Raw genomic sequence first — 27616 nt, 5'->3', positions numbered from 1 at the left:
AGCTTGATCGGGGGAAGCAGTCGTAGCGCCTGATAAGTAAGTAAGCAAGTGGGTAAGTTGTGGAACTGGAAGATAATAAAGCGAACCAAAAACTTGAGCTAATTTTGTGCAAAAGCTCCTTTCGGATAACTTTGTTTCAGATTAATACAGTGCAATGCAATTTTATGTACTTATCTAAAACATTTTAAGTGACGAGGTAGTGAATATTTGCATCAATTAATCCACGGGGAAACAAATATGCACAATGCAATGCAATTGCCAGCATTCCATTTGACGTGATTGATTGATAGTTCGAAATGAAACCGATGCAATCGCTTCTATGCCGGCTATAAAACAAAATGTTTCGAGGACGTTCAAAACGTGCTGAAGCATGTCCATGCGGCTAATATTTTACGACCACCGCGTCGATATGCACCAATGAGAAAATGGATACATATTCAACGTGTTGCTTATGATAGAGTAGTCAACAAATTGGTTTATTCCTTTCTGTTTTATTTGTTACACCTTAACTACACCTTAACTACTTTCGGATAAACGCAGCGGAGTCCACCAGCGATTACGCTATGTATAAATAATTATTTATTATCGGATTACCTGTTACACATATAATCGCAACACCGTTACCCCTCAATCGGTCCCACATCACGCGACGTGATTGCGCGAAAACTTAGCATAATTTTCCCCTTTTAATGATCAAATGCAGCACATGTAAAACAGAAGCATTATCACAAGTTTGCATTACTTTGCAAGTATGACTTGTTGCGTTACGTTGGAGAAGAATGTCTGTCCCGAAAATGCCCCTCCCCGGCCGGTGAGGAATCGTAAAACAGTTCATCGGTGTCTTTCCAAACGGTTGTAGGTATTAATTGACATTGCGCCGATTGTGGCATCGTGAGTGAATAAAAACCGGTCCTATTTACTCGATGCCCAACAGCAGCGGCATGTCCTAGCGGGTCATTTTTGTTCGAATCGCGAGCGCGTGCGCGCAAAAGCATTGAACCGTCCTGCGGCCAGCTAGTGGTCTAACCGTTTCGTGAGAATTCTGAGCGCCACGTGCGGCTGCTCCGGCTCGAACACCTGCTCCCCGTCCACACGGTAGTCGGCGTACGGCAGACGGAACACCTCGGTAAAGTCCATCTTCTCCATGACGCGGGCCGAAAAATGGCTGCTGCACAGCACGTGTATCAGCTTAATATCGTTCCGGGCCGCGTATTCGAGGGTGCGATCCGTCAGCAGGCCCGCAATGCCCATGCCACGGTAGTTGGTGTCGACCGACAGGATCTTGCAGTCCAAAAATCGGTCGATGTCCGGGTACAGCTCAAAGATGTCGAACTGCTCGTCCACGTGGTCCATCAGGGCCATGATTTTGCGGAACTTGGGATGCGCACAGCCGTCAGCCAGCTTGGCCGGTGCTTCATCGCCAGGTTGCTATCGGAATTGGAAAACGAAATTGGCTTAGTTTGGTGACGGAATTACACAGGCAGGCCACATAAAAAAAAACACTTACCGGTTTCATGATCGTGCCGTTAATGATGACTCCCACAATTTCACCCCGCGAATTGACGGCCTTGTACGAGGAGTGCTCACCCAGGCTCTTGGTGCAGTACTTCTCCAGCTCCTTACACTCGCCGAGCTGGACGTACGTGTTGAGGGGTTCATCCTGGAACGGCATAGAATTAAACGGAAGACGGTGAGCAAATAAGGATACGAAATCTATACTACACAAAGGAGCACCGGTGCGAACGAGAGCATTCACGGTACATCACGGTTCGGTTCCCGTGTGAAAATGGGACAAGCCAAGCCGGCCCTTGCTTGGAGTTGCATAAATTGAATTCTTTTCATATTTTATTCATCCCATTTCCATGCTGATGCATTATTCATGTCCATGGGACCGATACTTCGGTGCACGGATACGCCTGTATTTCGAGATAAGCTCAACGGAAGATTTACGTTCTTTTCGGCTTTTGCTGGCGTGTATCAATAATGGTATGTAGATAGAAACTGGAAACTTGTTAGGATAAGGATATGGTGACCGAAATGTGTGCACTGAAGATTGAATTTTGTTTCTACTAACCTAGATGCTTGATGTATTGGGATATTGGGAAATGTGTCTGTTTGGCATTTACAAACGATCTAGTAGAATAACTTTTGGTCATATAATGGCCCTTTTATAGATTTATTTTATACCAAGTAGTGCCTGTGATACCTGGCTCTGCCGTGTTAAAGACCGGTGCCACTACCACTACCACTGGTAGCTAGATCAGGTTTTTTTTTGTCATTATCATAAGTTTAGAATGTTTTTAAAGGTTTTTCTAAATTTTGCAATAAGTTTGAATAACTCATTATACAATCTACTACAGATCTACTCTACTGATAGTCTACTAGTCAGCTCCGATCGTATTTAATTGTGGCTAGGATAAAATTTTCATACTTGGTTATTAATTGAACTGATATATTTTTGAAATATTTTTGTGATTGGCCAATTCGATTTTGGCAAGAATAACTGCTATTGCGGGATTAAATCGTTTTTAATTAATTTATAAAATTCAATTTTAGATAAATGAGTTTGCGATATTCAGCGATAGTCAGTAGAATCAGGCTTTATACCCATTATATGTTTATAACTAACTAACGCATTAAAAATGTTTAAAAAACATTAAAAAAAGTTCAAAATTTTGCAACATAAAAATCTAACCAGTTTAAAAACAGAACTGGCCTATGCTCAAGATGAAAAAGATAAAGGGAAGGGGAACATTGTAATAAAAATTAGTCAGAGTTTTTAGTGTCCATCCATATTTTCTCTAGCTTGGCCAAATGATTCCCAGAATATATTCATTGATATACTCAGTGATAGGATCGTTTTCCCAACCTCTTCAACTATATTATACAAAAAAAAATCAAATTGTTAACAATTTGCACCAAAGTTTCATTTTAACTCATGCTTTAAGACAATTAGGCGGTCGTATTATCCCTGGCTGGTCCTATGCTATCACGTCATCGGTATCAAAGACACTTCCGTCCAGGTTACCTGTAGTCTGTCATACTATCATTCGGTACAGAAGTGATCTTTTCTAATCAGTATTTTTTCATATAAACTTAGAAAATATTGGTTTTGCAAGTGGCTCGCATAGCTTTGTTTGCCGACCTTATACAACGTTTCCGTTTTTTGGTAATTTTAATAATCTATTCCAGCACTATTAAATTTTGATACGGCTATTTTGAAGAAACTTATGAGCCAACATAAAAGATACTTGAATTTAAAATAGGTTTTAAAATAGTTTCTAAAAATACTTTGGACTTCATTTAAAAAAAAAATAGTAAAAGTTGCTAGCCCACCTAATTTAGTAAAAACATAAACATAAGGTAATAATGGCTTTTCGATTCGCTTTCTCTTTCTTTGCCAAAACTTATTTGAAAATTTTGGGAAAACATTGCTATCATTCGTTCAATTAAGAAATTGATTCTATTGCACTAGAATATTAATAATTTAATATATGACCTAAACATATTAGTCAATGAATTTGGTAAAGCTTTAGCAACTCTTCTAATAAAAAAGTTAGTATTTTTAAGTCAGTTTTTAAATTATCACGGAATGATTTGATAATTGTTTAACAAAAATAAAATTGCTTGTGCGGTAATTTGAGTATCGGAATTCTGGTGGTCTTATTCTATTGTCAATACACGTTGTTTATTCACCTCTATTGCATATTAACGTCACTCTATGAGACCAAAATTTTCAAGAGCAAATGGTAAGTATACTATTAGATTGGAATTTGAAACACAAGTTGAGTACTAACAAGATGCAAAAAAATTCAATCGAAACCAGATTCAAAAAGTACAAACTTGATTGGAAATAATCCATACAAAGCTGACCCTAGTTATGATAACTATATACTAAATAATGTTCAATCCTTCCTGTAACACGCTATAACAGCGCAAGTGTACCCACCTTGAAGAAGAATCGTTTCAGCAAATCCAAAACGTCCTCCGTGTCAGCCTCCGTGATAACCGAGATCGATAGTTGCCGATCGATCTCGGTCGACTTCGCATCGACATTGGCCGTTCCATCGCGGATGCTGGGCGCTTTCGAAGCCATACGGTTGCTTCTCGTCAGAAGATTCGATAGCTGCCGAATAACGAAACGAAACGAAGGACAACATTTAAACAAGTGCAATTTTAAAGCCGCTTCATCGGGACGGATTTGTCGTTGCAAATCAGAAGAAGTAGCAGAACAGCAACAAAACAGATACGACAATTTTGCATTCCGGAACCCGCGAACAACCGCCCCGTGTGGAGTGTGCCGCGGGCATGTGTTTTTGCCAGCTATGCAAACATTTGCTGGCGCGGGTGTTAGTGGCTGTGGGGCCATTGTGGCGGCGCGTTTGCAGTGTGAAATAATAAATAATACTTGCCATCAGACATGTTTCGTCCAGCATGAGCGGATCGTGGGCGGACGAAACGGTGATACCGTTGAGCGCCGGAAGATGATCGACGTGATTCTGTATTTCAACCTTCATTTTGCCGGTTTCGGTGCAGAAATTTCAAGTGGGAAACTGGTGTTGGTGGGTACGCTCGATGCCAAAAGACAATCACGTTAATGGTAAAAACCTCAAACAAAGTAAGAGAGGTGTGTGCAGGCGCGAAATGTATGGTAACAGGCTAGCTCTTGGATGGATATTATGAGTTAAACACAAAGGCTGCAAAGGATGCTCTCATGCAGGATATAGAACGGGTCTGGCCGGGTGAAGAACTTTATGCTAAATGAACGAATAATAATATACCTGAAATGAAATGAAGCGAAGGAAGGAAAACAGGGAAAAAGGAAAAAAAAGAATGTGTTGATGAAATTAAGAATTAGTAACAGAAGTGACACAAAACAATTGGACAATCGATTTAGAAAAAATGTAAACAAGAGTTATAGTACAAGAAGCAACAATAACAAAATTATATACTAATTACGTAGTTTCATTGCAAATTCTCCTCTAGGGCCTACAGAGGTTTGAGTGACTTGATTTTACCCGTAGCAAGGTCGTCAAGCACTGCGGAAGGGGAAGCGGTCTGGATGGGATTTGAACCTCGGACCACCTAAAAATTTCCACAACGGGCTTGCAAGATTCCACTATTCATTTGCAACATTCTGCTTAGTTATTGAAACGTTCCATTCTATGAAGACCGAAAGCCCAATCCCGAGTTCCTATCATTTTTTTCCAACACGTTTTTGCGATATGACATTTTCTGGCTGTTTAAATATTTGTTTTTCGACGGATTTTCTACTAAGACGCCGATGCGAACGTGTTTTGCCGCAGTTACTACGGCATAATATTAGTTTTTTTAATTTGAATCACGACCCCCCGATCATCTGATCAGTTTTCTCAGCGGTGCATAACAATTAGTGCACACATGTGCAGCAGAGCTGCATCGTAAAATGGATGCACTGAGCCGTAAACGATCCGATCGAACCTCCTAATGAAACGTTGAGTGTGTACCTCGAGTCCCATGTAACGCGTATTGTTAGACAAGGAAATTACAATGGGGCACCCCGTTGCAACACCTGGGACGCCGTGTGTTCGAACACCGCGGCTCACTCACGTGTTTTCTTGGGATTGGGCTCATTAATATGTAAAGTAACGTTACGAAAAAAAAGAAGCTAAACCCAGTGTCATCTAACGACGGTAATGAGTAGTAATAGCGGTGCACTTGCTTGCAGCTCTTGTGCAAAGGGTAGCAAGCCAGAGGGCAAACCATTTTCGCGAAAAACGTCGCACCCCATCGATTCCCGATTACGTACACATGCCACAGGTTCACACGCACGTGCTATTTCTGCGCACTCTTCTGCTCAGTAAGCCAATCTGTTCGCCGAATTTTTCGCTCACAGCACCGTCGTTCGCTCGAACAGAATTTGCTTCCACCAACTGCACTCTGTTTGTCACTACACTTTTTCGTTCACGCACGCGACTACCACCACCGGGCAGCACTTGTATCTAGAGCTTGATGTGGCCACAGGATATGCGTAACTGCTAATCTCTTGCAAATACGCAGCTTAGTGGAATTTCGCGTGCGCCTTCCGAACCCAAAAACACACAGTGAACACCACAGGGACAACAGATGCAATGAGCTTTCATTAGAAACGGGCGCTCATATATATACCGTGCACCGGACGGTGCTGCTAGCCCACCGAAAGCTTCTAGCACGCGGCCAACTCTAGCCGCCACGGCTCAGCCAGCCCCAACCACAGTGTGTCAGTGTGTGGGGCCGACGGTGCCTACGTTCTACGATGGCTGGCTGCGATAGTGTGTGAGCGCTCGCCCCGTACACTGGCACAATTGAGGGGGGGGGGGGACAGTGCGGCAGCATCCGGAGCGGAAGGGGGGCCGTGACAGTCACTACCCTAGGATGCATTGAGATAAAACAATATGCAACCTTCCTTCCGTTCTGCTTGCAATTCTTATACATGCACACACACACACGGACAGAAAGGTGCCTTTCCTGTTCTAAAGCGTAGGGCCGCACAGTATATGGAACAAAGTGTCGCACACCCCGGTGCTCGTTCAATCGTTAATAGTTTAATGGGCTATCAACTAAAATTACTTCCGATAATTGTTTACAACAGGTAACAATAAAAAAAAAAACGTTTTTTTCTGGTAATTTACAGTTCAAAAATCAATAATAAAATGTTGTACAATTTTGTATTAACCATGATTAGTATAAGTAAAGAGTACTACTACTATTCCTTTGGACGTTTATTTTAAGTGAGCCGTTCAAGGCAAGTCTTAATATACTAATGTGAAAAAAGAAAAAAAACAAGAAGAGTATAAATGCAATTTTTAAAATTATTTACGATTTACATTTAATTAAAAAAAGACACAAAAACCACAACAACAAAATGATGATTATTAAATAAATGGGAGCCATGTGTGATAAGACAAAAAACAGAAAGCAAATGCCTTGTTGACGGTTCACTTTTTTTTATTGGTGTTGGCAATGCAGCGTCAAGCCGTCACTATTAAATTATTAATAAATAATTAAGTAATTAAGTAGATGGGAAGAATACTGGTCTTCTTCTTGGCCTAACGACCTCTTGTAGGTCATGCTATCGTTTCTCGCTTATTAGACTTATCCATACCATGTATTTGTATAGGAAAGGTATCACACGGCGGGTGAACGGTTTGGACGGGATTCGAACCTCAGGCTTGCCGTGTAAAGGCTGGTGTCGTATTCGACTCTACCACCGAACCCCCCTCTCTCTCTCTCTCTCTTCTACTGAAAGCTCTTGAACGTTTATGTAAAGTACGTTGTTGTAAAGTACACCTCCTCCGTGTTCAAGGTGAGTCGTAATAATGGAATATAAATTAAATAAAAAATGCATTTGTAAAAATGAAAATAAAGCAGTAAGAATGCATAAAATACAGAAAACTGGGAACGCATATTAATAAATTCAATACAATTTAAAGCACAACCAAGTTACTTCATAAAACACATGAAAACGAACATTCTTAACGCAAACGGGAAGAAACATAACGAACGCAACAAGACAATCCAACAACTTGTACCGCACACTGTACATACACACAAGAGAATGAGAATGTTTGTATGGTTTATTTTTTTCGTTTCATTGTTTTTGCTAAAATAGCCCGTTTCTACCTTTCTTTTTCCATTCTGTTTTGCCACCGTACCCAGCCAGGGTCCTTGCGTCTTTTGTTTCTGCTGCTTGGCACTTTTTGGTCTAAGATAGTTCCCTTAAGCACACACACACACACACACACGGAATGGAATCAATAATACTACTTCCTGGTTGCAGTACATTTTCTTGCTCTAATTTTCAAACTAATGTGGGAATGTGGGGTTGGTTTCCTTTTGGTTTTGTTTTGGGCAGATGTGGTTAATGGAGGCAGGAGAACGTAACGAACATGGGACCGAACATGGGCTTGCTTTGGAATATCATATTACGGTACCAGTTTCGAACGAGTGGGTTTCACATGCAAGAACAACTAAATATTAAATTAAGAAGTAGCATAAACAATTCTTACAAAATAATAGGAAAACCAATAAACGTTTAGCACGTGTTAGCGGTGCAGCAAATAATACGTTCAGCTACGATAAGCAGTACGATAAAAAGGGGGAAAAACGTACCAAAAGCGTGCTGAAAAGTCTCCACTCTCTGGCTCAACCGGTGGTGGTGGGCACAGGTGGTCGGGGTTCGGTTCGGTCCAGTTCGGTGCCGATCGCAAGATAAGCGCGAATGTAATTCAAGGCACTTCCGACTCTGTCTCATATTTCATTGCGCCAAAGCAAATCCCATGACATTGACTGACCATCCGTGCGGGTTGTTGTTTTATGTACAAAACTCTTAAAAATCCTGTCGCACGACAAGGAGCGCTATTTTTAAAACCACAACAAAGCCTTGAAACGTTGCGCCATGCTGGTGGTAGTAGCTCCTGGCAGTGTCCCGACCAGCGCGGGCGCGTTTTTTTCTGTTTCTGTTCATCACGTACACGCACACGCCACTCGTCGACTGCACTTGCTGTATTGCTGTTCTGCAGCGATACTGTTACACCTTCACCGGAGGCTTACCTGAGGAAACCGGGTTGCAACCGGGTCGGGCGGATCCTGTGCTGGGCGGCAACATTGCTTCATCGTCCAAAATTCATAATCCCAGGTGCAAGATGTTTAACGCACGGAACACTAGTCGTGGCTAGCAGTAACGCGCATTTCACTTTGCCACGCGGCCGGGGACAGTTTCCCAATCGACACTACTTGGCATACTGAGCCGGCCGCCCTCGGGTGGGACGACTGATTGATGGTTAGAGAACCGTTGACACAGACAGACGGACAGAATCGGTTCTCATCTCGTCGCTCGTCAATGCTGCTGGTACGACGGCCATCTGCGGCCATCTGCGCCCCCAACACGGAGCGGGTTAGCGGGATAGCAGGTTTGTGTGTGTCTTTGCTAATCTAAAAATACGATTCACTGTGCTTCCTGCGCGCGGAAAAGCGGCAGTACACCTTCCAGCTGCTATCGGTCCCTTCCTGCTATTTATAACTTTGTAGCGAACGGTACGGAACAGTGCGGACGAACTTTCCGACCACGGCAGGCACGGAAAATAGACCGACGCTACCGCAATAGTCATGATTGGGACAATAAGGACGAAGAAGTGCTCGAGAGTGCTTGCTCCGTCGTAAGCCATTTTCATTTCGTAGTGCTTTGATTGCACCTGGAAGAACTCGGTGGATGAAAGTTGCAGTGATAACAATGGGGCGGATTTTTTTTTTGTGGCCATTATTGATTCAAACTTCCTACCACGTGGCATGGAAATCGTTGGAGGTTCTTTCAGCTACTTTAATGTTTTTTTAATCAATTTTTGAATAAATATCATAATCTGCTAGTGATTTATGATTATTTGCTTTAATATATTTTACTAACTATAATATTTAATTGTAAAGGAAACACAGTAATTACCAAGCTTTTGATCGGTACTAATCGATCGCTATTACAAAACCCGCTACAGTGCAACCCGTTCAGGGCAGCCCGCAACCGATCTCGCTCTTAAAGTCAGCTGATAGCGAACGGCCGCACGGGATAAGCAAACCCAAGATCGTCAACCTTGTGCGCTAAATAAATGTACAATGTCACAGACGAAACAGGTCGGGTGGAGTCTATTTTTAAACCGACAAGAGGGGAAAGCTCGATTCCGATTCTTATCCGGTGCAATATGCACTTGGCAACTGGAACTGCCGAACCAACGCCGGTCTTCCGGTAGAGCCCGATGCAGACGTAAAAGGGTCTTTGTTGTTGATTGCAAGCGCATTATTGAGCCCGAAAATGAGCCACGTTTAATTAATTTTCGCATTGCTCCGGCCTGTCTGTGGCTGTGTAATTGCCGACTCCGGTTGGTGTAGAGTGCGGAGGCAAACTTGAGATGAATTTATCACCAGATTCGGGCACATAAATTAACTTACCTTGGGATCAGTCACTCGGCTCGGCCAGACACCGCTCCAATCCGGCCGGTGTCCTTCCGTGCTCCGTTCGCTAGCTTCGTGTGCTGTGTGTCTTTCGCTCTCGAGGAGTCCGGTCGTGAGCCACGCGACCACACCATTTAGTGTCGTGCTGATCCGCTCCCGGTCAGTGTTTTAATTTATGCATCATGTGCGGTGACGATGCGAACGAGAATCGGCTCACACTCCCGCAACTTGTGCTAAATATGGGAGCACTTATTACCATAGCGTCATGAGTACCGGACGGTACCGGGCACCGTAAGCAGGCTCGGCACACAATACACACAATTGATAAGAAAGTATCAGCGGTGCGAACAGGTGGAACACACCTGCCGCGCTTTGTTCTGGTTTGCTAGGCTGTCGGTGAACGTTGGCGAATGGCGAAATGGAAACCTTGCACAGAATCCTTAACAGCGATCGGTGAGGTTAATAGAATTGAGTAGTGATTGATACAGCAGCCGGAACTGAGAAGGTTATAGTCAGTGTTTGTAATTTAAATTAATTGAGCCGAAATAGATGATTCGTCGTAATTTGTATTTTGTATAATTGACTGAAAGTATTCTACGGAAAATATGATAATCCGAACATCAGAATGATTCTACCCAATTCGTATTCAACCATCCGGTGCTCTTCGGTGTTCTGATCGCCAGTGGTTTGCGTAATATATCTCGCTTGCTTAGTGTATCGGCAATTCCTATACCGATCCTATTTTCAGATCTGCTCAAGAGCTCTGTATGCCGTTGCTGAAGCGATCACTCGTAACGGTTGGCTGCGTGTTTCACCGACGTTCTTCGGTTGTTAAACATGTGTTTTTTCGAATCACATATTAATCTTTTTCCGTGTGGGATGATTGAAACTTGATGTAGAACATAGCTACAGCTTGCAATGAAATCTCTCGTAAATTTTTAAAAATGATCCAGAGACTGGCGTTATGCGTTAGTGACGTGTAGGACGAAACATGTTTTATCACATTTTCCACCAAAGAATTAACAAATTGACCATCGACTTTTGGTTATCATCTTTTTTAGTACAATAACTTGAAAGGGGCGGTCCGGTGGCCGAGGCGACAGCGGCGTCGGTCTTCACACGGCAGGGCCGGGGTTCAAATCCCATCCAGACCGCCTCCCCGTACTTAAGGCTGACTACTTTTCTACGGGTAAAATTAAGTCACAGAAAGCCAGAAATGGCAGGCCGACACCTCTCGAGGTTGTAGTGTCAAGAAAAAAATAGATGCCAAGGTACAAGAAGAAGAAGATTCTGAGGAATCGTTTGCTACTTAAGTACTAAAATTTATTCGCAATTCTAAGAAATGATTAATAATGACATTTAAGATTAATAATAATTTAAACATTTTTTAAGAGATCTCTTTATTGTTGCTTGTGGCTGTTTCCAGAGTCTAAATTCCTAGTCTTTCAGTCACAAAGAATGTTAATATGTTATTGAGGCAATATTTTCGACTGACTTTTGTTGTTGAATAAATAAACAAACAAATGAACATCCATTATGACAGTCACATTACATTCGTTTCGTTGCTTTTATTATTCCACGCTCCATGATTAATCATTCACCTGCCAGCATGTACTCCGATGCACATCGAAACGGAGTGGACCGAAAATTGTCGCGCTATTTAAAATGCGCTTCAACCGTGCACACTACACTGACTTTGATATCGTGCTTCCGCGTCTATGGCTCGGATTACGTAAACGGCGAAGAATTGATTCCCGGACCTTATACGCGCGTGCATTGCCAACGTACACGCCATTGTGCTTGCCGTTGTGCCGGTTATCAGGCTGATGTCGAAGGGATTGTCCATGGAAAGGGGAACGCCAAGTGTCATGACAAACGAGGGTGAATGGCCAAGGGTTGCCGGCTAACGGCGGCAATACCGTCCCTTTTTTCCGGCCCTTTTCCCATAGACAGATCGGTTGGTGTTTTGCCGAACGGATATTAAATATCCGCCAACGTGCGTTAGATTGAATTAGCTTTTTTTTAGATTAACACTGTGCTCGATGGTGGCACGGTACGGAGCGAGTGAGTTAAAGAGTGAGTGAAACAAACGAATCAACATCGACAATCACAAACGGCGACAAGAGCAAAAAACTAAAAAAAAAATGTATCCATGTAAACCGTCTCCCGTGATAAATATTATTCTAACAGCAACGCCACAGCAACGCCACACGCTTCCTGAACGGCTCTGGCTGGGGGACAGGACGGTGTACTCCGTGGCAGCGAGCGTCAGAAACAGCTGGATCCATCTGATTGCCATTAAAGTAAAAGCATTTATTCTGGTCGTTTGACGGTGGAGAGATGTGTGAGGTGTTTTGCTGCACAGGGGAGCATTTGGGGAGGGACTACGGGTCGGGTCCGTAGTTTTCCGTGGGAAATATGCATCGACCGTGATGAACTGTGGTGGCAAACGCTGAAGAACAACATTCACGATTCTGCGATTCTCGCCCAGCGTTGGCCAGACCGGCCGGTAATATTCGAACCAGGAAGTAGAGCTACCCACAGGCTCTCCCGTGTCCTTTCACATGACCTTTCCTATGCTCAGACTTCTCAGAAGAGTGTTGTTTGTTTGTTCATAGCTCTCAATTTGATATTTTAAGCATTTTCTGTAGCTATAAGCAGTTTTCTTCGTGCGATGCGTTAAGCGTTGTGTTAACAAGGGAAAATTGGCAACGATTACCATTAAATTTCAATTAACAAACCAACAGTTCAAGTACAACTCCATCACCAATCCGTACGTTGAAGTGTCTCGCGCATGCATCCAACTGCAAGAGCGCTTGCGCTACCACGAAGAGAATGGCCACCAGCACAAAATTGCGATCGCAAGAAACGCAAGAACAAAACAAAATGCACCACGAAAGCAGCAGCAGCAGCACCCCGTGCGTCGGGAGTTGCCTTCTTGTGGCAACGGCATGTGGCACGCGCCACAACTTCAAGGAACTCTTTACGCTACTTTATCACTTCCACACCATCGGGAGTGCAGCACCGGTCCGCTGCTTGCATGGCCGCACACACATATGCCGCCACTACACGTGCCGTCATAATTAGCGCGCAGCCAAGGAGCAGACAAGGAGTAGTGGCCGGCCAGAAGGAGCAGCAGGCGCGAGTGGCACGCGAGACAGCTATAATATGAATATAATCGGTTGTTTTTGCGATGGTGAACCGATCGTGCCAACAACTTACTTGGCGATCTTCGAACGTCCCGAATGTTTGCCCAGGGCGAGAATTGGCGAGAGGTGAATTTTGAATTTGCTGCTAGACCGAGACCGAACAAACAATTTTTGATCGAACGATTACGACGGATTAATATGCTGCCACTTCTTGTCACCAAGCCGGCAGTAGATTGGCGGGAAGCGAACAACATTTACTTCGTGTGGCATGTGGCACGCGTCTAAATGCGTGTTTGATGGACGCAAGATTGAGGGCATTGAGTTCTTTGGGAGGGAAGTATTTTGGACTTGGGGATCCGTACGATCGCTTGTACGATCGTTTGTTAAGAATTGAGAATGGCGTTAAACGGCTCCATCGAACGAGCGGCCAAATAAATAAAACATAAAATAGAGTAGAACAGAAAAAAACAATCTGCTATAAAATTCAACCTGTTCCTCGGTGGCACGCGCCACTCCGATGTGGCTGTACGATAGCACAAGCAGATTGAAATATGACACTGAAAAGCCTTTCGCGCTGCGAAAAAAAAAACATTGATTGCAGCCGCTTCTACAACTTCCCAGGCGTTAAGAAGGAAAAAAACGAAATACCGATGGTGAGCGTAACCGTAAGGACGGTCACACAGGTTCAGCAGGTGGTACGGGTGCGCGCACCGTAAGTGGACAAGAGCTTAATGCACACAGGTGGGCGGCAAACACCTTGTTTCCATGCGCGATCTCTCGCGATTCGCGTTTGACACTCTAGGCAACCTCTAGTGCGCGCGATCGGTACGCGCAGCCTGATCGATCGATTGATCGTGATCAAGTGATTATTTATGAGCAATTAAAGTAATTTTTAATGGCACTTTCCGCAGTTTCCACTTAGCGCGAGATATGGCCGAGCCGGACAGTGGGGATGATGGATTTCCCGGACCAAAAGTGTTGATAATGATAAGAGAGAAAATAGGCTTTTTTGGTGGGGGTTTGTGCACGAGATAAGAGCAAGCATAAACCACCTTAAAATGAGCACAATGATTGAATATTGTAATAAAATGGTTGAAAATGTTGTGAACAGTTGTAAATGGGTTTCAACCCAAAAGCAAGCGTCCTTATGAGTTAAACAATATTAGGCTGTCGATTCTAGTGCATCTCTGACCGCGCTTTGTTTAAAACAAGTGGACAACTGTTTTGTTCCCCGGTCAACACTGCGATTGTGTATTGATAGCTATGGATTGTGTCCAACTAGTTGACACCGTGTTTGCACTGTGCACTCCTGAACCTAGCGAGCTCAGGCCCAGACATTCCACTCGCTGCATGCACAATGCTCATTCCAACGGGTGAGGCAGGTTCGCCATTTAATTACATTTAATTTAGCTATTCTATTTGCTGGTCATGGTATGTTCACTTTTTTCTCTCTCTCTCTCTCTCTCTCTTGCAGTTGTCTTAACTTTTCGTGACATTCGTGATCCGATAAGGAAAAGGCCCAGCGCTCAAACGTTTATCATCACGGCTGTGACCCGACGACGGCACGACGGTCAAGTATCAGCTTCCCTCCCGCTCATGGGCGTTGTGTTTTTAGTGCTTCACCGCTTATCGTATCCAATTGTTTTGGAGCGTGGTTTACTGGGGCTAGCGCACATTGTTTTATGTACCACTCTGCTGTTTGGAAGCAAAACACATAATCGAGTACCAGCTGACAAGTGTCGGCCGGTTCAGCTCAAGGTGCAGGCCCCCTTTCATAGCCTAAGGATGTGTAGGTGCTGGAACGGGTGTTATCACGGAAAACAATCGCCGCATAATCGATGGGCGGGTGGCTTTTTTTCTTTTTTTCGCACGCCGCCATCACAATTCCCTGCCCGGTTTGCGCGTAACTCGCCCTGCAAAGTATGATGTAGGCTTTGCTCGCACCTTATCAATTAAAGGTTTCGACGAGTGGTTATTGTTATCGTTTAAACACTTGCACTGCCCGCCAACCAATTTTGTTTAGTAATGTGGTACGGTGCAAAGCATAACGAATGCAACCAATTCGTTGGAAGCACGATCTAGTATTGCGTTGTTAAACAGCCCTTTTCTTTATTCGCACGTTTTGGCTGTAAAAGTATAAAAATAAATTCGTCACAAGGTCACAGTGACGTGCACTATTTAATGGCACTGTTGGCTTATTATAATTATACTATTATATTCCTATGGGATCAGAAATGAATGAATAACATGTGAAAAAGCAGATAAAGAGTGAAAAGAATAAGCACTTGCAGAGCGAACTATTTGGCGAATATTTAGAATAAGCAGAAAAATCGTTAAACTAGGATATTCATTTTCATAATGTCTTAAGAATAGATCCTCCTTGGCACTATAACCACGAAAGGCAGGGCCTTGTCTTGTCTGGCTTCCCTGTACTTGATTGTACACGGTGCTAAAAGTCAGTCCAGCGTGCGTAGGGACGATTTATTGTACAGGGTTTGCACAGCCAATCGATCGTCGTATAGGTGGCTGAATGTTTTCACGAACCGACACTTTGCTACCGTAAACCCTCAAATCGTCTACGCGGATCACACAATAGTATAGGCGAATATTTAATCGGCTTGTAATAAATTTGATTCTTGGACGGTTTGTTCTCTTTTGCTTTTGGACAAAAACTATATTTATATTAAACTTATTAAATTTAATTTCATTAAATTCAATATAAAAGTATGTAGAGCTTTTTGTTTCATTATAATTAGTTTATAAATACAATTTGGTTTATGGAACTACGGCACTGCCGTTTCAAAAACTGTCCAAGGTAATGTTTTTTTTCATTATTATTTTCAAAGCAAACTATTTATGACCATTTTTGTAAAGTTCATTCGAAACAATGAAATATTTAAACTAGGAATGAATGCTGTGGCCGAGGCGACTGCGGCTCCAGTTTTCACCCGGCAGTTTCACCCCCCATAATAATAAAGTCACAGAAAGCCAGAAATGGCAGGCCGATACCGTTCGAGGGTGTATTGTCTATTGAAGAAAATGGATAGAATGATTTTTACATATTAATTTGTGTGAGTTAAAAAAAACAAACAACAATCTATTTTAAAAAGTAGCGTTTTTCGTCGATTTTACCTAATAAAAGCTAATTTTAAAAGTAAACTCACTATTTTTTTAAATTTAAAGTGAATTTTACAGCCTTCAACATAACATAAAACGAACTGGCCATTAAGGTTGACCGATTCAAGCATTTGTTATACCATTTTGGAATTCACGATGCCTTAATTCAGGGTTTACGGTGGCAATGTAACTGATTGGCTGTGTAAATGGGAGGTGTCTCAAGTTAGAAAAAAATTAACCAGAAATTTTACAGCAACCTTTACAGCATTTATCTTCTTTCCAAAGTAACTGATACTATTTTTTTTCGTATGCTACATTTATTAATAATATTGTTCAAACAGACGCTTTCTTTATAAGCTCTAAACTTAATGGCGTAAAATACACCTTCTAACGAAATATCCAATTTCTTGTTTGTAGGTAGTGGAAGGAGTTACTCAGCACTACGACAAGCCGTTTCACTAGGTGAAAAGAAAAAAAAGACTTACTTAAACTTTGATGGACTCGGACATTCATTCAGAATTGTTCAGAGTATTTGGGGCAGAGTGTGCGGTGGCAGAGGCGACAGCGGCGCCGGTCTGCACACGGCAGGACCCAACCGGGGCTTAAATCCCAACCATATAACGCCTCCTCGTGCGTATGGCCGACTACTTTGCTACCGGTAAAATCAAGTCACAGAAAGCCAGAAATGGTAGGTGGCCGGTGATACCTCTTGAGGTTGTAGTGCCAAGAAAAAAAAATGGCGATTGATTAAATTCTGAAACAACTCCAATCTCTCTCAAGGTATCATTTTGATCGTCTATTTTTTGTTAAATAATATTGGCTTTGGAAATGATACATTCTCGACCGGGGACCGGCCTCTGTCTCTTATAAAACCGCTATGTACTCTGCTAACTTCGCGAAGTTTTGAACATTTTTGGTTTAAAAATGTCTTTCTAGCTTCAAGTTTTTTTCAGCTAGGACGGCTGAAGGTAGACAATCGTGAGAAAGCTAATAATAGAATGAATTTATTCATATAATTACACAATTTCTTATGTTTTCTTGATGGCGGGCCGGCCTTTCACTAGTTAATGACGCTATAAATGTATGGACAATTGATTTATAGCTTATGGTTTCGATCATGCAGCACGATTATCGTTCAGTCTCTATACTCCAATGCTAAGCCCACCCATTGCTGTATGGATAAGTTAATAAATACGGTAGATAACAGGGATCCAGCCAATGCATTACACCTTCCCCGATCACCTTGGTGGCATTAGCAACGAGTAGCAAGTCCTTCCATAAAACAAACACCACCAACATACAAAAAAGCGTATCGTGAATCGGCGTGATTGTTGCTGCACGTCCACAATCTGTTTCCTCCAGCTTTTCGCATAATAATTCCACTGCATCGGGTTGCGGTGTCGCGTGCCGTTCCTTGCATTTCCTTGGATACACGCACACACAAACACACTCACACACACAAATGGAACACATGGAAGTGACATATTTATTTAACTAACTCAAGTTCGCACCGGCTGCCGCGTGCCGCTACCGTAAAGAGGAAACGTTTGTTTGTAACGCGCCGCACGGCATTACACCGTACTACGATCGGCGTGTCCATTGTCCGCGCGCCACTGCCTGTGTGTTTTGGGCTACAACCGGATATGCACCGGCACCAGATGTGTCTCACGGTTACGAACCAACAGCGCACCTGCGCACCAGCTACAAAGCCGGCTGATAGTACGGCTCGATTTCGAACGCGACTGACTAAGCTGCGAGGTAGAGAAGGTCATGGACTTCGATAATCAGTGCAAGTCGTTGTTTGCCACCGTATCACAGCCACACTCCCAGGGCGCCAGTCGCGGCAGGTCGCGGTCATTGGATCTGGCACGATCGGACGATCGGCGACACATCCACGGCATCGCTGGTGTCACGTCCAGTGGGAGAGTTGACGTTATTTATAGCATAATCTACCTACTGTCCGTTTGCATGTCCCCTGCATGGACTGCTATGCTGCGATCTCTAATTCTAATTGTAATTGTAATTAATGGGAATCGGGAGGTCGTGGCATCGACATGTTGCAGTCGGCGGAGAACCCGGTCGCACGGTTTGCCGATCGAAACCACTTTTTCATGTGATCATGTAGCAGCACGGAACGGTGGGGCTACCTCAGCCTCAGCTCAGCATTGTATTGGCTGTTTTGGGGTTGCCAGTTTGGTGACCACTCCTCGTTCGAAATGTCACCAACCGGGTGGGATTAGTTAAAGTGTGCAGTTTTTTTCCTCCCCATTACTCCAACTGTCACCGGAATGCGTACGAAAATATTTATGTAATCTGTATGATAATCACCGCACCGCACCGCCAATTGCCGACGACAGATCGTTTATCGGATTAAGGTTTCCCCTGACGATTCACGCCACAGTTATGATCGCGATCAACTCTGCGCGCAGTAGGCAGCGTGTAATCGTTGTTTGTTCTAGCTGCTCTAAACACTCTCGGCGGGAGTGATAAATATGCGATCTTGCGTTGATTGATTTAATCGCCAATGGGTAAGGTAGCTGCTTAATCAATAGTGCTGCTTGGCGATTAATTAATCACTCTCTGAGTGCGTGTGTGTGTGCGCGCGCGAAGAAATGTTAATTAATAACAGAAACAATCGTGCTTCATTCCTTGCACCATTTCTGGACGACAGGTGCGGTTGCGTTGCGTTGCGGTTTAGTATTCGTTTGATTTAATTGCAAATAGTGACACAATCGGCACGGTAATGACATTTTCTTATCACGCTCGGACTCTGGCCGGGTTCAATGTAGTGCCCTGGCAGATATCTAACGCCGGGCGTGATAATTGAACGCATGCAGTGCATTGATCAATTTTCTTATCTGTCAGCTGTTGCGAGAAGGTTCCGTTTCGTGGTAGTGCATCGCCGTTCAAGGGTTTACCGAATTGCGTAGATAATTAAAGAGAATTTTGGCGAGTGAGCTGATAACATATCAGCAGTTCGCTTGAATTGCACGATGGTTTTAAAAAGCGATAGCTGAAGGTGTAGGAAAAATGGATAGGAATAAATATGCAAATAAAAATACACGAAGACAGCGGCGTCGTCTTTTACGCGGCAGGTCCGGGCCTCGAATCCCATTCGTACCTTCTATCCGTAGTGAAGACAGATTATCCATCTACGTGGTATCCTACTGATCGGGCGTTATATACAGGGCCAAACATCCTTCTGAGGATCTTCCTCTCGAACGCGGCCAAGAGGGTTTCGTCAATTTTGGACAGAGTCCATGTCTCAGAGGACTCCATGTCTATCTGTATAAATGTTCTATACAGTCCCAGCTTTGCCTGCCGCGACAGGTGTTATGAGTGGAAACATATCTTTCCGACCGTACTATGACTAGCGGCCTGCACCATCGCTCTTAAATCTATGTAGTTATCGGTGCTGACTTTTGACCCCGGTCACTCCAGGTTATCGGTAGTGATTTTGGATGACTTCAAATGTGCGATCACCAATCTGTACATCACCTCTGCGTAAATCAGTGTTTGTTAGCAGGACAGCTGTTGGTGATAACCAACAGTAATTTCTGCCTCTTTAATCTCCAACCTGTGGGTGGTCCGGTGGCCGAGGCGATAGTGGCGCCTTCACACGGTAGGAGCGAGGTTCTAATCCAATTCAGATCACCTCCCCGTATGAAGGACTAACTATCCAGTTACGGGTAACATCAAGTCAAGGAAAGCCAGAGATGACAGGCCAAGACCTCTCGAGGTTGTACAGCCAGGGAAGAAGAATCTCCAACGCGAGGTTTAGTGCCGTCCACTCAATACTTTGGTAAGCTTCTGCTACATAGGAGAGCTTTAAACCAATGAAGTATATGCCGTCAGAGTGAATGCCATGATCTGAATTGACTTATCTCCATGACTTTGAGCTGGCCATTGTCATTTTTACAAACCAGGTAGGGTTGGCCGGGATTCCAAAAGAGGATTACATTGCGTCGTACAGTTGTCATATGGAGCTCTGAAATCAATAAAAAGATGCTAGGAGCGGAGCTGCTACTCCGCACATCTTATTCAAGATTTGCCGCATCGTGAAGATCTGCTCGGTGGTTAATTTTCCGTTTCGGAATACTCTCGGATAGTTCGGTCGATCTTGAAGCATTAGGGAGAAAATATTTTACGCGCTATTCAACGTGGCGGCGTGGTGGTATATAGTACGTGGTATCAACAGAACTAGTAAGCCAGAAATGACAGGCAGTATCCAAGAGTAAGAGGTCGTTAAGCCAAAAAGTAGAGAAGGAAACTTTTGAGCATAAAATAAAGTTGATGCACTTGTGCTAGAAGTAAACTGTATCCAGCTAAACTACAACAGTAAAAAATTCTTCCCGAGGACCAAAAAAACCTCGAGCACACTTCAAAAGGTTGACGGGGAACTACACTCGAGAGCTTGGCACAACATCTTTACGCAATCAAGTGATTTCCCCCTGCAATCAGTTTTGAATAGGATTCCGTCGACGACAATCTGCGGCCCCATGCGGAGCGCAGCTGGCGCAAAGCATAAAAGCGAACTAAAGCTGATTTGCTATATGTAAAAGCGAGCCCCCTTAGACCAGAACAGGCTCGCGAGGAGTCGCGTTTGCCAAAAGCATACCGTCGTTAGCAAAACTGGGAGCTTACGGGTAGCATCAACGGGCGTATAGCGCTGGCAGCAGCAGCGAGGATGAGAAATAAATCGCAAACGAATGAACGACTGTCGTCTACCGAAAAGAGCGAAGGAAAAAAGGGCTAACACATTCCGCAGGGTTTGCAACACTTTCCCGTGCACCTCGAGCACCAGTGGGGCGAATCCGGGTTTATTTACTTGGAAGGCATCATCATGCCTTCCCAATCCATCCTTGCGTGTACGATCGAAGAAAGAAAGCATCGGGCGGAGAAGACAGCCCAACACGAGAACATGCTTCGGAATGGACGAAAAAGACGTCGTCGGTGTGAGGGATCGCAACGCGGAAGGGGGAACGGTTGGGTGGGACAGTCAGGGTGTGAATCTGTATCACTGTTGGGCAAATTCTTTCGGACGGTGCAGCACAAAGCGGGTGGAAGGTCAAAGCCAAACGAAATCAAATAAAACATTAGTCAGCATTCAGAACGTGTTCGCCGGTGTTTGGGATGCTGTTTCCGTGCCTGATATACTGTAGATAATTTCCTGGGAGATAAACACCCACCCATCCTGGTGGGGTTAGGGATTCCAAACGAAAGCAAAAACCCGGCGGGGGATGTCAGGATGGGTCGGATGGAGGATGGCATTGGAATGGGGACAGTGAAAGTAAACGAAACGAAAACGAAAGATAGATAGATTCCGGGCCCACAGTTCAATTCCGATCCGATCTAAACCAATTCGAGCGATTCGGTGTACATAGCGTCCTGGCTGGCAGCGCAGGATTGTTACCAAACCCGGGCATCGTCGTTACCCACCGGGCGGAGGATTCTTCTACTCTTCCGTAGCGGCGGCATCATCATCATCATCATCATTACACTCGCGCTTATATAAATAAATGCGGGTATATAAATTCTACTCCGGTGCTGCTGCTGGCTGCCGATGTCCCGATTGTGTCCGTAGGGCGAGCGATAAAACGAGCAAAATCTCATGTCCCTCTATAAACGGCAATCAGCTACAAGAAGCGTAGTAAAGTTTGTCGGCGCGCGTGTTTCTTTTTCTTTGCTCATGTCATGTCTTTCGCTGCTCCGAGCGCACGGACCACGGAGGGAGTTCCTAGCGCTTTGGGGATACGAAAATGGGCGCGAAAAGTAACGTTTCAAGTGTTCCATGCTTCCTTGCCGCTTTTCGCTTTTCGAGAGCGCGGGAAGTCACCGGGCCAAGCCACGGCTGGTAGTACGGTGTGGGTACTATTTGTGATTAAAAAATGGATTTGTGAAGCGCCAAGTTTGCTCTTCGCCGGTTTCGTTTGAATAGAGCGCACAACATCCTGGTTTATTTGCATCTGTTTGCATATTGAAATCCCGTAGTCTCGAACGTAGACGAACTTATCCTTCTCTCCATTCCAAGGGACCGACAAGCGATCGGACTGAATGCCCATGTTTTTCTAGTCGGGTACGGCAGTACGGTACGGTAGCGTTCATGAGATAGTCATAAATCTGGCAACAGCTTTTCCGTAACGGGTTCGGCAAGTTTTCTGAGACCATTAGGTTGAAACATCCTGCGCAAATAATTACACACTCAGCCTTGTGTGTGGGGACGGGTTTGAACTGATGGGCATTGGTTGGCACGTTGGTACATGGGCAGATGTGTAGATGAAGTGTAGATGAAACGAAATGTCAATCATGGCCCACGGTGACACGGTAATAAATATCCGAAAATCTCATCCCGAAAGATCCCGACACAGTTTGTGGTTTTCGTCGTGGATGAGCTGTTTGCAATTTGGTTTCAGCGTTTTTTGAAGGATAATGTTGAAAGCATGATGAAGCAGGAGCTTTATTAAGCGTTTAAAGGATTCGCTTCGACTATGGCTGAGGCAGTAATATCGTTCTATTAGTTATGTTATCTCAACAGTATTTTACATTTTTTTAAACTATAAATGTCGGATGTTGCAACAAACTATATATTCGTTTCATCTTCAATAAATATAGCGAACCTGTGAGCTTTTTTACGCTTTCTCGGAAGTTTTTGATTTCATGCCACAGATATTTCCAGCTTTTCAGACTTTTAAGATTTTCTCTTAATATTTGTCGAAAAAACCATTCTCTTTTTCGATTTAACAGACACTTGATGTATTGGATAAACGGCTTTTCCAGGCGTTTAATAACACTGAGGCCCACCAGCGGATTTTAGCTGACTTGCGAGAAAATATTGACAGCTTTCATACAAAAAAAACACAAGATCGCCTCACTAAGACACCAGCCTCGTTTTCCTGTTTATCAACTTTATACCGATTTTTTTAAAGTTCATTTGAATTTTCTTTCTAATTGCCTTGTTAGTGAGACAATGCTGGAGCGAGTATCAAACATCCGAGAAAGTACTATTGAATGGTAGTGGTAGTCTGGAATGGTAGTCTTAACTTTGTATTAACAATGGCAACGTACTCGGACAGTTCATAATTTCCTTTTTGTTTAACTTTCTGAAAAGCCGGAAAGGTTTCAGATAGAACCTTATTGATGATGATATAGACGATCCGTAGAATGATGGATTTTCTACTACTGCGGCACAACTGTTGTAGAAATTAGTTGAATTAGTTGTAGAAACACAATTGTTAAAAAATTATCTCAAATATAACTCATTATAACATCTTACTGCCTGGGATGTTATAATAATGTCATAAAATGTCATAAAATAATTGCTTATGCTTTACTTAATTTCTTTAAATGGGATCTTGGGATTGAGAGAACAAATATTCGATATTATAGCTTAAACAGCTTTTATTTTTTTAAGAGAGGATCGATGGAACTAAAATTTGTTGATCTGAAATGTATGTTCCAAAGGAGGTCTTAAGGGAGATGTATGGAGGGACTGGTATCGAATCCCTTTCGGAACCGTCTTCCGGTACGTAGGATTAACTATCCAGCAACGGGTAATTTAAGGAAAAATAATTCGGAATTATCAGGTCAACAACTCTCCAGGTTGTAGTGCCAAAGAAGAAGAAAAAGCAGAAGAAGATGAGGCTTGTGAATTCAAGATTCCACAAGCTATCTGAAAGTATTTTTTTCTAAAAACCCCTTTCTACGTTCTTTAAAATAATGTATGCAATTTTAATATTACGTATAAAGAAACAAGGTTAATTTTTTGAGCAATTTTGGTACTTTGTAATCATATATCACAATCATCATTACACGAAAACTTGCTTTAAATAATCACTGCCTTAATCTACCACTAATTACCAAATTCCCCGATCACACTCCAAAATCACCCTAATTGTTTGTAAGATTCCATAATATGATTCTAAAACTCCACAGCGCACTAGCAACACTCCACTATTTCACTATTGAAAGATTCCCCTAAGCGATTTAAAAGTTCCATTAGTTTCTTTAAACCCTTTAAACTGTGTTCTACTTTAGGACAGAAAAACATTTAAAAATTAAATTTACCATCATTTGCTATTTTGCCAAACCCAAACACACAAATCCAAACACCTCGACTCCATTCGCAAAACACTGATTTCCCGGAAATATTTATCTTCACCCTTCACGCAACCAGTACGGATGCGGTTGATAAAGATGGAATCGCGCACAGAAGCAGAACAGAAACACAAACTCGGTTAACAAACAGTTTACTCTTATTCATTTCATGCCGTAAGCAATAATGTTGATTGCCAATCACTTTACACATGCTACATCCCATTTGCGAAATCGAAGTTGGTGCGATTTTTGGGAGAATCGGACTATCGATGAGTTTGTGAGCACTGTTGCAACAATTTTTAGCATTTAGAATGGGGTTAAAGCTAGAGTTTGAAAATGGAGACACTGAGGCAAAAACTCGACCCATGGTGTGTTAGGAACAGTGATGAAACCGTTTGATGGGATCCCAGTTTAAGGTTGATTTTAAGGAGCATTTTGTACAGGAAAGTACTGTCGAACTGTAGCAGAAGGAAAAAATCACACGCATACTTCAGCCACAACGGTTCTGTTGCAGCGTAACCGACCGACATTAGCTTCCACCTTGAGATGCTTTCCATCGCAAAACGCGTTTAATGACCGTTATCAGCGGTACGGCACTGGCTGCCTGGCACTTGGGATATCTTTTAACAAGATTGACACAAAACCATTTACGCTAAGCCATCACACTTACCCGAAACAATCCCTGCCAATAAACGGCGAAAGCAGCGAACGATTGATTGACTGGCCGAAACAGTGAGCCGTGCTCTGGGCCGGACAGCGGGCACACACGGACGGACTACGTACGGTCGTGGAAAACTCTTTAGCACCCCGGCTGGAAAAACGTTCTGCACCGTACGCCGGATGAAAGCTCACTGATACCCGGGTTACACCGTGCTGAGGATGATTCCCGGTTCCGTGCCGAGAAGGAAATTTGCCCCCCCGCTCGCCGCACCGTTCGACGGACCTTCCCCAAACTGAACCACCCACCCACACCGTGTCGGCTGGGCTCCACCACAGATAGGGACGCTGTGTGTTCTGGCACACGGGCGGGCGGGTTACAAATCCTTCCTTCCTTCACTATCTTATGCCGCACTTGACGAAGCCGAAGGCGGCGTCGTCATCGTGGTCGACGTCGTACCACAGCTACTACTACTGGCGTCCGTGTCGTCGTTTTCTTATCACTCTCGCTTATCGCTCGCTTCCACCCCGTTCCAACACGTTCTTTCAGCGACCTGCCAGTCCAACCCCCCTCCCCCCCCTCGCCCCTTCTATCCTTAACAAGCGTGTACTAAAACGAATTTGTGGTGAGGAAAGATGTATCGGGTTTCTTTCGGAACTGTATCAGAAATGTGCGCTCGCTCGGATCACGTTTCGCAGATCCGTGATTGAGGGGTGAGTTGTGAGGCACCCGGGAGTCTGTGGGGCTGGTGCTCGGTCACATACACTTCGGTCTCGAGTTGTTGCGGTTGTTGCCAAACAACCTGAGCCCCAGAGGTGGCCGTCCGGGCCACTGGAGGCGTTCGAGCCGAACTGTCTGAGGTTTTCTGCCAGATTGATCGACCGGTGAGGATGAGTACGTGCTTCGTTAGTGGATTTGCCTGGAGTATCTCTTCACTCGGGCCGCATACAGTTCTGTCCTTATCGACGATGGCCTTTTTGTCTTCGTTTGTGTGTTTTGTTTTGTATCTTTTTCGCTTTTCCGTTGCTAGCAACAGCGAGTCCTCACGGTGCGGGGCGTGCTAAAGGACACATTTGGCTAGCTTTCCCGGCGCGTCACTCGCCAACCAAATGCACTCACACAGACAGAAAGGTTGCTCACGAATACGCTGTGTGCAGCACGCTCGAACGTTAGTCTAAAACTGAGCCCGGACCCTTAACCGTTCGTCTGCCGATGGGGAGACCCTGGCTGCCAGTTTGGATTCTCGACGCTATTCTGCTGACGCGCCAGCGAGGAAACTACCGGCAGCGAAAATAACAACAATCACGACACCACAACACAACAACTGCTGAACGCGTTAGAAAATGCTCTCCCTATCTGTGTCAATTTCTTATGCTTCCTCCGCCGTGCCCTCTCAGCCACTCGGATGGCCCGCCGCGCACCCTACTAATCCGAGGGGGTGCCCGGCTAGTCGGCACCCCTGTCGGTGCTGATTCGGCGGAAAGCCACAGTCACGAACGGGCAACCACCACCGACCGATATCGGATATCGACGGACGGCGCTTATGTCGACTCCAAACGGTGCAACTCAAACGCTCGAACAGGGCCCAGGGGTAGTGGGCAGTACGTCGTCCGAAATTAGCATTCTCGTAGCCTATTTTGGGTGGTTCGCAGGTAAGGGACATTCGGAGCGTTTGCGTTTTTGGGGTGGAAAACTATATCCTCAATCCAAAAATAGGCCATCGGCAAGGAAGCGAGAAAGGGAAAAGTTCCCCCTGCGCTTGTCACCTTGCTACCCTACCCTTCGGTAGCTCCGTAATTTGGAGACAGAGAAATGGAACACACTTGCAGAGACGAGAGCGCAACCATTGCGACGGGACATTCATGGCGTTGCGTGTGAAAATTGGGAAGCCTCACGAAGGGTAACATTAGTAGCAGCTGATACTGTAGGGACTTCAGAATTTCAAACAGAACGTGTTTCATTAAATCTGTTCTTGCTCACATCCCTGCTATTCTCCGTGCAGACAAAATTCGATGAAGGTTAAAACGGTGGCGATAAGTCACAAAACGGTCCACTTCACCGAACCTTCGACGCCAGCACCGAAATCGAGAAGACCGAGCGGATTGATAATTGCCACGGCTAGTGCTGACTGTTGCTTCCACACTAATTTAAGCCACTCGTACCATTTGAATCGCTTCAAATCGAAGAAAAATTCATAACGCGCCAATCCGTAAACGAAACTCTTATCATCTTCTACTTGAAATTAGAAGCAAAAAAAACAAACCAACCTGCACACATCATCGTTTTAACGGAACATTAAGCAGCTGCGAACGTGTCTGGTACCGCGGTGATGCAAACTACACGTCTGGTTTAGCTGACGAGATAAAGAAGGCGCAACTTTGTTAAAATGGAAGTGTTTTTTATTTTATTTTCTATTCTCTGTTATACATAATAATACATTGAACTGAGCGTTATTGGGGGCGCGCTGACTATCTTGGTAATGGTAAATTTAAGTTAAGGAAGCCAGCAATGAATGGCTTGACGAGGCTGAGTTCTGAGGATGTGGCGCCAAACTAGAAGAAGATTAAGCGTTATTAATCGAAAAAAAAGATTGTTGGTTGCTTAATATAGACAATAACTATTACTTTGGGTTTAATAA

At 44.0% G+C, this 27616-nt stretch overlaps 1 protein-coding gene across 7 annotated transcripts; it reads right to left on the bottom strand.

Moving 5' to 3' along the window:
• Nucleotides 1-556: 556 nt before the first annotated feature.
• Nucleotides 557-26163, bottom strand: LOC118511119 (dopamine N-acetyltransferase-like). 7 transcript variants are annotated; one of them, XM_036053844.1, is made up of 5 exons: nt 24991-26163; nt 4413-4781; nt 3950-4126; nt 1508-1660; nt 557-1428 (listed from the first exon to the last, which is right to left on the bottom strand). In XM_036053844.1, exons 2-5 carry the CDS (start codon nt 4515-4517, stop codon nt 1015-1017), a joined length of 849 nt encoding a protein of 282 aa, XP_035909737.1. In that variant the 5' UTR covers nt 4518-4781; nt 24991-26163; the 3' UTR covers nt 557-1014. The 7 variants fall into 7 exon arrangements, with proteins under 7 accessions (XP_035909737.1, XP_035909740.1, XP_035909739.1 ...); XM_036053847.1 differs by lacking the exon at nt 24991-26163 and adding an exon at nt 8572-8783; XM_036053846.1 differs by lacking the exon at nt 24991-26163 and adding an exon at nt 5789-6196.
• Nucleotides 26164-27616: the final 1453 nt, after the last annotated feature.

The sequence above is a fragment of the Anopheles stephensi genome, chromosome 3, assembly GCF_013141755.1.
Source record: "Anopheles stephensi strain Indian chromosome 3, UCI_ANSTEP_V1.0, whole genome shotgun sequence".
NCBI classification, from domain to species: Eukaryota; Metazoa; Arthropoda; class Insecta; order Diptera; family Culicidae; genus Anopheles; species Anopheles stephensi.
This window is presented reverse-complemented; position numbering and strand designations above follow the sequence as displayed.

What these genes read in the sequence shown, in the direction of transcription:
- LOC118511119 (XM_036053851.1), bottom strand. Translation starts at nt 4,369, where the DNA reads ATGGCCCCACAGCCACTAACACCCGCGCCAGCAAATGTTTGCATAGCT. An exon ending in TGAAACGATTCTTCTTCAAG is followed by an intron (nt 1,661 to 3,949) that starts GTGGGTACACTT and finishes ATGCCGTTCCAG; the next exon opens with GATGAACCCCTCAACACGTA. An exon ending in ACGGCACGATCATGAAACCG is followed by an intron (nt 1,429 to 1,507) that starts GTAAGTGTTTTT and finishes CAATTCCGATAG; the next exon opens with CAACCTGGCGATGAAGCACC.